Source organism: Saimiri boliviensis, chromosome 8 (genome assembly GCF_048565385.1).
Source record: "Saimiri boliviensis isolate mSaiBol1 chromosome 8, mSaiBol1.pri, whole genome shotgun sequence".
Lineage (NCBI taxonomy): Eukaryota > Metazoa > Chordata > Mammalia > Primates > Cebidae > Saimiri > Saimiri boliviensis.
The window spans coordinates 99,987,832-100,000,140 of record NC_133456.1 but is presented as its reverse complement, the minus strand read 5'-3'; the positions used below and the strand labels follow the sequence as shown (position 1 = coordinate 100,000,140).

General features: G+C 36.8%; 1 protein-coding gene across 1 annotated transcript; it reads right to left on the bottom strand.

Annotated features, from left to right (window-relative positions):
• Positions 1–4,537: 4,537 nt before the first annotated feature.
• Positions 4,538–5,150, bottom strand: EBLN1 (endogenous Bornavirus like nucleoprotein 1; the record flags this gene model as incomplete). The annotated part of the gene is given in 3 exon segments (XM_003945242.4): positions 4,538–4,900; positions 4,903–5,057; positions 5,060–5,150. Coding segments are annotated over 3 exon segments (609 nt in total), but the record flags the coding sequence as incomplete, so codon positions are not given.
• Positions 5,151–12,309: the final 7,159 nt, after the last annotated feature.

Below are 12,309 nucleotides of genomic sequence, written 5' to 3'. Positions count from 1 at the left end.
AGTGGCTACTGGAAATGATGACTGGGCCTTTCTAAGTACATGATCTCTAAGGGGCTTTGGCCAGCACAAGCAGGGAACAAAGCAGGAAGCGCTCTTCAGAAAAGAAAAAAAGAATGAAAGAAACACTCACGAATCAGCCTTACTAAGCTTCTGGAAGTATGTCCATCTGGAAGATATACATGGACAGGAATTCTACATTGCTCATCCAAAAAACAAAGAGATTGGCTTTGGTTTGTGGTTCCAGTGCAGGTATGTTAAATGACTTCCCTCTCTCATTAAATTTCCACCAGTCCACAGCATAGCAAGGAAGTAAGGGCCGTGTAAGAACTGTCCATGAAACCAGCTTTTCTCAATTTAAACGATTGTCATCTATTCTGAAATTGAATCCCACCTTTTATGAAAGAGTGATGAAAGTGGACAGCGGTTTTTCTTTACTTCCTCCTCCTCCTCTCCCTGCCATTACATCTTAGTTAGCAAAATTTAAAACTTAAAAGATTTCCATCGGACACCTACATTTAAAAGATTTTAAAGATGCAAACACCTGCTGATTAATGATATCCAAGGTTTCTGCCAATATTGATGCAAATTAACTCAAAACAGTCCTCCAATTTTTTTTTTTTTTTTTTTTTTTTTTTTTTTTTTTTTTTTGGCACCTGAGAATCTCAACATAGCTCTTTTAAACCTTAGTCTTTCTCTCACATTGTTAAATCCCTGTGTTGGTCTATGTTTAAATTATGGAGGAAATCACTTAAAATGCATCAAACACTCAATCAAAGGTCAACATTGGTAACTCGAGGGTCCACTTAGATTCTTGGTCAGAGAAAAGCTACAGGAATCGCCTTTAAAATGAAACTACACAGTAAGCACACTACTTAAATTTTATGTTACAGATTTATTGATGATAGCAGTAATAGATTTCTAAAGACATTTTTATTCACTCTATTCGATTAAGAAACTGTCAATCACTCAAAACAAAGAAAAACAATAAGTACATGAAATTACTTCAACATGCAGGTGAATACAGTGACGCTCACAGTGGCTTTTTCATGTTGTTTTATGTGCCCCTCTCTCCCTCTCTCTTTCTGGTATTGGAGCAAGTTCTCCCTGGCTAATTTCATCAAGCTAATCTTGAAAAGTGTTGGTAGATCTAGTGTCCGTGCTTGACAAGAACATGAGTGTTGAGAAACATTAAATTTACCCTGCCACATGGTTCCCTTGTGGTAGATACTTTTAGTTTGTAATTAGTGGTAGGCAGGTAATAGCTGCCTACTTGGTATATTCTTGAGTTAGGTGTATATGTAGAACACTTGTGTAATGAGAATCACTTGTCAAAGAGTATATAAATTCGTGGATGAAAATCTACTTGGGCATTCAGTCTGGTGAGCTGTCAGCCCTGCAGGCACTTAGGCTGTTGGTCCCCAGAATGGAACCAATATGTTGTTCTATCTGAGTGTCTGCCTCTCAATACCTTCAGCCCACCTGGGTAGGGGTCTCCTGACCAAACTGCTTCTCAGTACACAAGAACAGGTGTTTTATAACCTTTGATCTTAAATATCACGCATACTCTAAAAGTACTAAATGAGGACTCAGACTTGAGCCTCTGCCCTCGCTCTGTGATTCACCTTAGACTGTGACCAAATAACTTTACCTCTTTGTGCCCCTGGTTTCCTGGTCTATAAACAGAGAGAATAATGTCTCCTTAGATCCTCAAGACACTTGTGAGGTAGATAACAGTCAAAAAAATTCTTTGAAAAATATAAAGCATAAAAGGTTTAAAAGGTATATAAAATATTTAAAGATATGCTCAGATTCAATAAATATTTCCTAACATGAGACTTCCAGAGTATGTCCTTACTTGTGTACAACATTCAGGTCAAATACCATAAATCACTATTTATTCATTCATGTACAACCACTAGCTTTTCCATGTATTCCCAGTTTTTCATATCTCCACCAACCTGAGCTTTACACAAAAGTCTGTGCTTTCTAAAAATGGTTCCATGACGCAATTCCTTTATGATGGTTAATGACTGGCTATGTTGCCCTACAACTGCCACTAAAAGTTCTTAGCTTTTCTATGGAATTTCTTTTCCTAGCCCATTGCTCAGTTCACTGTAAGAAACCAGGTGATTTCAAGATCCAGAAACCAAATAGAGAGAAGACAGTGATTCATGTGAAGGAATACTAGCAGCTACGAATCCATTAGTGGCTGGATTTAGGGACCACCAGCAGTGGGTTTCCCAATATTCCAAGTATGAGAACTCCACTTTAATGTTCAGATCCCTCCACAACTGAAAAATATATAATGACAAAAAGGAAACTATAAAATAGTGCTTTTGAGTGAATTTGTATTTTTCTAATCATAATAACATCTGTATGCATTTGAGAATTAGCACACAGATAAAGATTGGTAAGCATAAAGAAATTTCACCAGTTTTTGACTCATAGGATAGCAACAACTGTCTTTTTCTTTTGAGACAGAGTCTCACTCCATGCCAGGTGTCAGGCTGGACATGATCTCGGCTCACTGACACCTCCACCTCCCGTGTTCAAGCAATTCTCCTGCCTCAGCCTCCCAAGTAACTGGGACTATAGGTGCGCGCCACCATGCCCAGCTAATTTCTGTATTTTAGTAGAGACTAGGTTTCCCCATGTTGGCCAGGATGGTCTCAATTTTTTGACCTCGAGATCTGCCTGCCTCGGCCTCCCAAAGTGCTGGGATTATAAATGTGAGCCACCGCGCCCAACTGGCAACCATTACCTTACAGCTAACTCTAGTCATGTTTTTTGCCGTCCGATAGAAAATGATCAACTTCTCACTTAAACAAAATGGGAGAAAATTTAAAATGTTCAGAAGTTGATGTGGCAAGTTTCTGCCTTTATGGTTGTCTTTTTAAAACTGAGAATTGACTAGTTTTTAATCCAAGTAATCTCTTGTTAGAAAAAAAAAAAAAATCTTTGCAAGTTGTTGAATCTTTTAAAAGTCCTAAGTGGGGAGTGTTTACTATCTGTGACAGTGGTTCTCAACAATGTTAGATTTAACAACACTTTTTATAACAGATATGCTGTAACGACTCCCTTTAATTGTCTATTTTGTTTATCATCTAAGTGAAATAAAACATCCCAAACAGCAACGTGTGACTTCTCATGATTCTGTGGGTTGACTGGGCAGTTCTGCTTGACAAAATATTGGCAGCTGGGGCTCTGCGGCCCCTAAGAAGTCAAGTGGCCTCACTCACATAACTGAGCTGGCACTGGCTGCTGGCCCGGAGCTCAGCTGGGGCTGTTGGTCTAGCACCACCCTTGTCTTTCAGGTCAACCTCTCATGTGGCTTCTCGGGCTTCCTGGTAGCATGGCAGCAACGTTCAAAGATAGAACATTCCTGGAAGCAAAGGTGGAAACTGCAAATCTCTTAAGGCCAAGCCCCAAAGTTACAGAGTCTTACGTCGCTGCACTCTTGGCCAAGACAGGTCACAGGCCCAGCCAAAGTTCAAGGAAAGGGAAAAAAGACCCCACCTCTCGATGTTGAAATTGCGAGGTTATATTGAACTCACATGTGGTGCCGGGTGCTGTGGCTCACACCTGTAATCCCAGCACTTTGGGAGGCCAAGGAGTTCGAGACCATCCTGGACAACACGGTGAAAGCCCGTATCTACTAAAATACAAAAAATTAGCTGGGCGTGTGCCTGTAGTCACAGCCACTTGGGAGGCTGAGGCGGAAATTGCAGTGAGTAGAGATCACGCCACCGCACTCAGGCTTGGGCTACAGAAAGAAAATAGTTGTGGAATGGGAGATAATGCTATGGTCACCTTTGGAAACATAATCTATCACATATTCAGGAATGAAATTCTTGGATGATATATTCTACATAAACAATGTTTTAGAAATGAAAACAGTATCTCCATCATTTAACAGAGAACTAAAAGGAAAATAATTCATAACATGTATTTAAATATGTAAATGCTCAGATATGACTACATTACACCTATTAAAATAGCCAGATCCTTGCATCGACTTCATGATTACATTTTGATTTAAGAAAGATAATAAGTCATTCCATAAAAGAGATCTCCTGAAATGAATGGAGGTACAGGGGTACTAGAACCATAACAAACAACAGTGCTAGGGTAGGTGATAGTGCATCAGAGTTATTTCTACATAATTAGAAAAATAATCAAGACAAATTAGAGAGGAAATGTAATAACCTTAAAACTGATCTAGGCCTTATCTATAAATAATAAAATAAAAATAACTCCCTATGTAACTACAGAAAACATTTCAATTATTTCAAAACTCTACCACATGTCAAAGCATATTTTTAGCCTCCAGTACTAAAAAAGACTTTGGAGATCACATCTTTGAATGGCCATAGAGAATGTTAGATAGATTCTTTTAAAGAAGTAAATAAAGAATTATAGAGAAGTTGTGATAGATGTCAGAGACATATCAGACTAAGATTGAAAACAATAGGCAACCCTCAGATAATTTTAGAATGTGATTTTCACATCATTTCTTTTTATATATATAACATGAGGATTAGTTCACGTGTTTGTTATTTAAATCTTGAAATCCAGAAAATGTCGGATTCCTTCTTTTGGCCCAGTATTTTGCTGCCGTTGCTAAGTTTGGGAACATTCGTGGTGATAGCTCCCCAATAACAGGGTGGCAAAGTACACGCCCACATTCAAAGAAATTTCTAAGTACCTTTCAAACCAGTACTTCCTTCTGCTGACAAACTGGAATCTCAGATACAACAGCAGGTAAAGCAATGGAACCATCCATGCACTGATCCAAGAGCGTTCTCAGAGTGTAGTAGGTCGCCATCTGTGCTTTGTGGGCAACTACTTTAACTTGATCAAGTAGCTTGCATGCAGGGGATTCAAATTCCTGCATGCAAGGAGTATGAATATGAACATTAATCCTCCAACCCATGCTCTTGAGTTGATTCCATCTATAGCTGGCCCTGCATCATAGCTAATTAATAAATCAGCACTTTCACCATGTGAAGGTCTTCCAATGGACGCCATCATTGCCTTGAATTGTCTGTGTACTTGGGGCTGTTGGTGCGTATCTGGTCACTCCATCCAGTGGCAATGCCTATCAGAAGATCACAGCAGTGATAGAGAATTGACGACATCTCAAGGGCAGTGAGTTTATTTTAAAATAACATTTATTAATAAATGTATTGTGACTACTGTATTTCATTTGCTCCTTAATTACGCAACATAATTTTGATTTTCTTGCCTTTACAGTAAATGCACAGCTGCCCTGAAACCCTTTCCCCTGTAAACTGTGAACACCAGAGTTATGTCTACAGTGAGAAGAGTCAACCACTCACTTCAAGCACAAAATTTAAGGGTTCCTTAAGTTTAAATTCAATCATCAAGATCAGTAATATTGTAGTATCATCTTTTAAAACATCACATTAGTGCCAAAAAGACTCTGCAATGAACAAAACAACAAAGCCAAGATCACAGAAAGAATAAGTTGTTCAAAAATTCTTATAAAATATCTTTATGTAGTTTAAGCTTTCCTCTACCTAAGGACTTTTGCTTAACTAAGGAGCCTTTTTATGTAGCTTTGTCTAAAACTTTTCATTATTCCCTCACATGGAAGCGTTGCTGACTTAGATCGGTATTAAAAGTACTACTGCCATATTTGTCATCGGCTATTGTTCAGGGCATCTGAATGACAGCAGGGCAGGAACATTTTTTCATTGTGCAGAATCAAATCAAGCTTTGGGGCCATCAGGCACACCTGGTCCCCTCCTGTTAAGTGTCAGTGATACCTAATATCAAATCAATGTGTCAACCCCAGAATGCCCTCATGGGTTTCCAAACTCACTGGCCAAGTGGGTGCTGCCTGGAGCTACTGGAGATAACACTGGAAAGGGAATGGAATCAAAGGTGCACAGATTGTACAGTCTTTTGAAAACTGTCTTGGACATACATCTAAGGTTGATTTGAATTTTAATTAAGTCTCACTTAAAGGCTCTCTGGGGTTTTTAAAAATTAAAGAGCTTTTAAGATATAATATTGCATGCTCTACTTTACAACCTAGACAGTGATAAAAGCTTAAAGCTGGAGCCATCACCATGCTAATCACAATATTCCATGCAAAAGTTCTCCAAAGGAAGGGCTAGAACATCACACAGTCATTCATTTCTTTCTTTTCTCACCTCTTAATACAATGAAAGGTTATTATGTTTTGTCATGGTTTTAACTGTCTTTTTCCAAATGTAGGCTTTTTAATTTGGGTGGTATGTTATACATATCAATAATTATTTTTCTTTGCATTAATTCACAATAATAATCCATTTTTATTTCCCAAAAGTCCACTTGGAGGTGAAAAAAGGTGAGATTTATTAAAAGAAATGTTCAAGGCCAGGCGCGGTGGCTCAAGCCTGTAATCCCAGCACTTTGGGAGGCCGAGGCGGGTGGATCACAAGGTCAAGAGATCGAGACCATCCCGGTCAACATGGTGAAACCCCGTCTCTACTAAAAATACAAGAAATGTTCAAAGCCTCCATACACTTAAAAACATCCTAAAATTTCATGGATTTTTCTGTGGTTACCAATTCCAAAAGCACATATAAATTATAGGGTTTTTGTTATTTCCTGATGTTTAGACAAAGAAAAAATCTAATAGGCATTAAATCATGTTGACCAAAAATAAGTTTGCTTTTGTTTATTTTTGAGAAAGGGTTTCACTTTATCATCCAGGCTGGAGTGCAGTGGCACAATCTCGGCTCACAGCAGCCTTTGCCTCCCCATTCAAGTGATCCTCCTGCCTCACCCCACCAAGTAGCTGAGACTACAGGTGCTTGCCACAAATTTTTGTTTGTTTTTTTGAAGAGACGGAGTTTTGCCATCTTGCCCAGGATGATCTTGAACACCTGACCACAAGTGATCTGGCCTCTCCCACACTTCCCCACCTACCCCACCCCCCTCCGCCGTGGCCTCCCAAAGTGCTGGGATTACAAGTGTGAGCCACTGTGCCTGGCCCGAAAACAATTTAAGGTGAGTCTGTGAGCTTTTCCCTCCACCTTTTTGGTGTGCTAATTAAATCACTTAAAGCTGCTTGTATTTTACTGCATCCTTTCTTAATCCCATGTCTCAAATATACAGTTAATCATACAACTAAACTTAACTAGCGGTTATAATCACAATTACCTGAGCATTCTTTATTGTGACTAGGTATCTTGGGTTACTAAAACCAAAAGTCTTAGCTAAAAACATCCCCGTACTCTTGATTATTTGGATAATTAGGGACTAAGGTTGGTGTTCTCAGTGCCATAAACCATAATGTGTCGTGTGCCTCCAAAGCACTTGGTGGGAAGCTTTTGGTATTATAGGATTTTGTGAGTTTTCCAAAATCCGTATTATCTACAAAGATGACAGCTAATTTAATTAACTAATAAATAACTTGAACTGTCCACTTTTCTGTTGTCCTACAATCTCTACATTAGAATTCAAAACCATCAAAAAGTAAAACAGAAGTGATAAATGATGTGTCTTCTGAAATTTCTAAAATAAGTGGTTTTCAAATGACCTATGAAAATTAGATCCCTTATCTTATAAAAGGCAGTAGCAGTAGGATACAGCTACCAAATAATCTTTTCAATAGTTTTTATTTGTTTTGTAAATAGAGTAAGTTCCTAATGAGACTCTTTAAACCTAGTTATTGACTTAAGTTCAAGAGTATTTCATTAGGAAGCTTTTCTTCCCATTTGGCTATTTTTTAATCCAAGAAACCAGGTCAAATACATGGTTTCTTGAATAATTTCTAGGATGAAAACTGCTGAAAAGGTTTTATACATATACTCTGAGTTTAGAGCATTAAGATCATATTAAAGTTGGATGTGGTGGCTCGAGCTTGTAATCTTAGTGCTTCAGGAGGCTAAGGTGGGAGGATCCCTTGAGTCCAGGAGTTCAAGACCAGCCTGGGCAACAGAGCAAGACCCTGTCTCTTAAAAAAAAAAATTAAGTTAGCTGGGCATGGTGGCATGTGCCTGCAGTTCTAGCTACTTGGGAGGCTGAGGTGAGAGGATTACTTGACTCCAGGAGCTAAAAGGTACAGTGAGCCATGATCGTACCACCCCACTCCAGCCTGGGCAACAGAGTAAGATCCTCACACTAATAGAAAAAAAAAGTTGTGTTAAAAACCCAGTCTAGGATGCAAAGTATGCTATTTTATGTGTACAGGTCTGTAGCCTACACTCTGCATTATGGGCAAAATTATGCTGCATCTGAAGCCTTAAACTTGATGAGTAGCAAATTCATCTAGCTATGGCCTCAGTAAATACTGAGTTTATCAGTCACCACTAAAAAAACGTTTATTAATGACCTTCAATATATGGATCCTTTTCTCAACAAGTTTAAGATGTAGGAAAAATATTACAGAAGATGATATAAGGTTATTGCTAGCCACATAGTATGATTGTTTGTACAAACATTCCAAAATGGAAAAGTAGAAAACAGTTTTATTCAAGATATTTTCTAAGTTTAGTTCTTAGCTTCTTTAATTCCTGTACCAATAATGTATTTGCAATATATTGTCTATCCTAATATATTGTCTACAGGATAGGCACTATATTACAAATATATAATAATAAGATCAACAAAGACATACCTGTGAATAGAAGCCAACTGCCTAGAAAGTAAAGGCAGCCCAGAGTCCACCAGGCTCCTTGCAAGATTACGTACCTAATTTTGTATTTCCAATTTTCTATTCATTTTCTTTAAGAAAACCCCCCAAAATCACATAAGCTTTAGGCCCCTCAGAACCTGGAGCTGCTCCAGTGGGGAGTAAACATTACGTGATTCACATATAATGAGTACAATATTCGGCTGAGCTTTTTCAGAAAACTATAACCAGAGAGATATTCCAGGTTCCTGGATGAAAAAATTTACTGCTATTAAAATGTCAAGTCTCTTGAATTTTCATTGAGAATTTCATGCAAGCGCAATAGATATTCCAACAGTATTTAGAAAGCATAACAGAACTTTGGAAAAAGCTGGGAAACATCTGGAAAAAAGAGTCACTAAGAAATTTTTGAAAGAGACGATTGATTAAATATGAAGAACTGGGTTGAGGGAAATATGGCTGTTTTCCTGGGTACAAAACATATTCTAAACTTTCAGTAATTTAAACAATGTGGTACTGGTACAGGAATAGGCATGCTGACCAAAACAAACATTAGGACATGTAAAAAATTAATAATAAATGAAAGAGGCAATATGAAGACAAATTCAGCAGAGAAAGAGGAAGTGTTCAAAAAATGGTAATGGTACAACTGGTTAGATAATTGGGAGTAAAAATAAATCCACTTTTATTTAAATCTCACATCATCCACCCAAATGACCTAAATAAAGTAATGAAATATTTAAAAAGATCAAATTATAGAAAAACTATAAGAAAATAAATATTAATATGATTCAAACTCCACAGAGGAATAGTTTGTTTGTTCATTTTTGAGACAGGGACTTGCTCTGTCACCCAGGCTGGAATGTAGTGGCACTATCATGGCTCACCACAGCTGCAACCTCCTGGGCTCAAGCAATCCTTCCTCCTCAGCCTCCTGAGTAGCTGGGACCACTGGCATGCATCACCTTGTTCAGCCAAGGAATGTTTTTTTTTTTAAAAAAAGCTTAGTAACAATGAAACAAGTTACAAAATGAAATATTGACAGAACTGACAATATAGAACTGAAAAATATTTGCATACAAAAAACAACTCATCCAAATTAAAGGCAAGCAATATATGGGGATTAAAATACTTTCTGCAAGTATATAAGGCTAACATTGATGTTATATAAAGAGCTCATACAAATCTGTAAGAACAGCACCAAGACATCAATAGATTAACATGCATAAGAGCAAGTATGAACACTCTGGCAATTCCTCAAAGTACTCAGCATGGAGTTACCATAGGACCCAGAAACTGAACTCTTATAGACCCAAGACAAATGAAAATATGTGTCCTCCACAAAACTTGTACATAAATGTTCATAGGAACATTATTCATAACAGTCAAAACATAGAAACAACTCCAGTATCCATCAACTGATAAATGGATAAATATGTGATATCTGTACAACAAACTATTAGGCAATCAAGAAGAAAACACTATTTCAAGTTACAACATGGTTGCCTCTTGAAAACTCACACTGTGTGAGAGAAGGCAGTCACAAAAGATCATGTGTTGTGTGATTCCGTTTATATAAAATATCCAGGACAAGTAGACATATAGAGACATAAGTGGTTGCCTAGGTCTGTGAAGGAGCTTGGGGGAAAATAAGGTGTGACTGATAATAGATACAGGATTCCTTGATGGAGTGATGAAAAGGTTGTAAAATTAATTGTGGTGATAGTTGCACAACTCTATGAATATATTAAAACTCATTTAACTGTTTGCTTTAAATGGGTGAATTGTATGGTGTGTGAGTTGTATCAATATATAGTACATGATATATTATCACAACACTATATATTACTGTACAATATTATAAATAGCTTTATGATAATTATGCTTTTTTAAAGTATGCCCAGCCAAATCACAGAAGAAATCGAGTTAACAAACTTGAGGAAATTATCAACATTTGTAATGACCAAATAAATACAAATTAAAGCAATAAGTAGATAGTGTTAATATTTTTGTCAGTCAAAATAACTAGAAAATAGTTTTCACAATTCTTATTGCTGCTAGAATTATGGCAAAACAGACGTTCTCATATATTGTCACTGGGAGTACAAATTGACACTGCCTTTTTTGAAGGCAGTTTAGCAACAGATATCAAGAATTCTAAATATAGTAATACTCTGCCTCAGTGGTATAGCTTATAAAAACATGACACAAGAAATTCTACCCAAATATGAAAGAAAAAAAATCTTTAAATACAAAGACCCTCACTTCAGCATTATATATGACCATGAAGAAATGACACATCTTAAATGTCTAGTGATAGTAGAATAGTTAAGTGTGCTGCGGTATACGTATTAGATGAAATATTACACAGCATTGAAAAATATATTACATTAATATAAGAAAATAATTATTATATAATATCAAGAGAATATGACAGTACAAAACTGTATTAATAGTATTGTTAGAACTAGGCTTAACTATTTTCTTCTTTTTTATATTTACAAATTATCTTTAATAAACTACCCTTAATTTTTTTACTATCTAAGAAAAATAAAACTTAACAACAATGTAAAGCACTATATGATGTGTGGTTTATGCTATAATGAGCACCAGATATTCAGAGAAGAGTTTCAAACTCAGTGTTTCAATATTTTATCTGCAAGTGACTATGCTTCTATGATTTTTTTTAACCCCAATAAAAGTCATTCAGTGAAGCCCTATTAAGGGACACTTCATCTGGCATGTACAAATTACCAAAACAAACAAAAAAAAAATCAAAAACCAAATTAGAGATAGTTTATACCTCAATCCATATATGTGATGTATTTTTACTTCACTCTTCTACAATTATATTTACAGTAAACATTTAGTCTTCAAACTGTTTCAATCTAGATTTGTTAAATATTTTAAAACTAAAGATAATATATAACCTACTTAGAATTATCACCAATAGACTCAAACAGGGCAACAACCTCTTTAAGGAAAGCAAGCTACTTGCATCAAAATGAGAATACTTTCTATTCTTTTTTTTTAAAAAAAGTATCTGTGGCAACATTCCATGTACAATAGGTAATTTGTGGTTTTATTTCAAAAACAGAATATTTCATTAAAATAGATAATTCTCATCATAGATACTTTGGCACGCAAAACTCTTCTAAAAATACAGGTTAGGCATATAACACAATGAAGACTGAGGAAGGACAGGATTTTAATGAAAAGTTGCAATAATTTATAAATTGTGCTATTACAATTAAACAGTATAAATCTTCAGAAATTTTAACTGGATTTTCAAAATACTGAAAATTTAATCAAGAGTCATTACTGTCACCAGGCGCTGTGGCTCAAGCCTGTAATCCCAGCACTTTGGGAGGCCGAGGCAGGTGGATCACGAGGTCAAGAGATCGAGACTGTCCTGGTCAATATGGTTAAACCCCGTCTCTACTAAAAATACAAAAAATTAGCTGGGCACGGTGGCGCATGCCTGTAATCCCAGCTACTCAGGAGGCTGAGGCAGGAGAATTGCCTGAACCCAGGAGGCGGAGGTTGCGGTGAGCCGAGATCACACCATTGCACTCCAGCCTGGGCAACAAGAGCGAAACTCCGTCTCAAAAAAAAAAAAAAAAAAAAAAAAAAAAAAGAATCATTACTGTCTCTGAAGTACA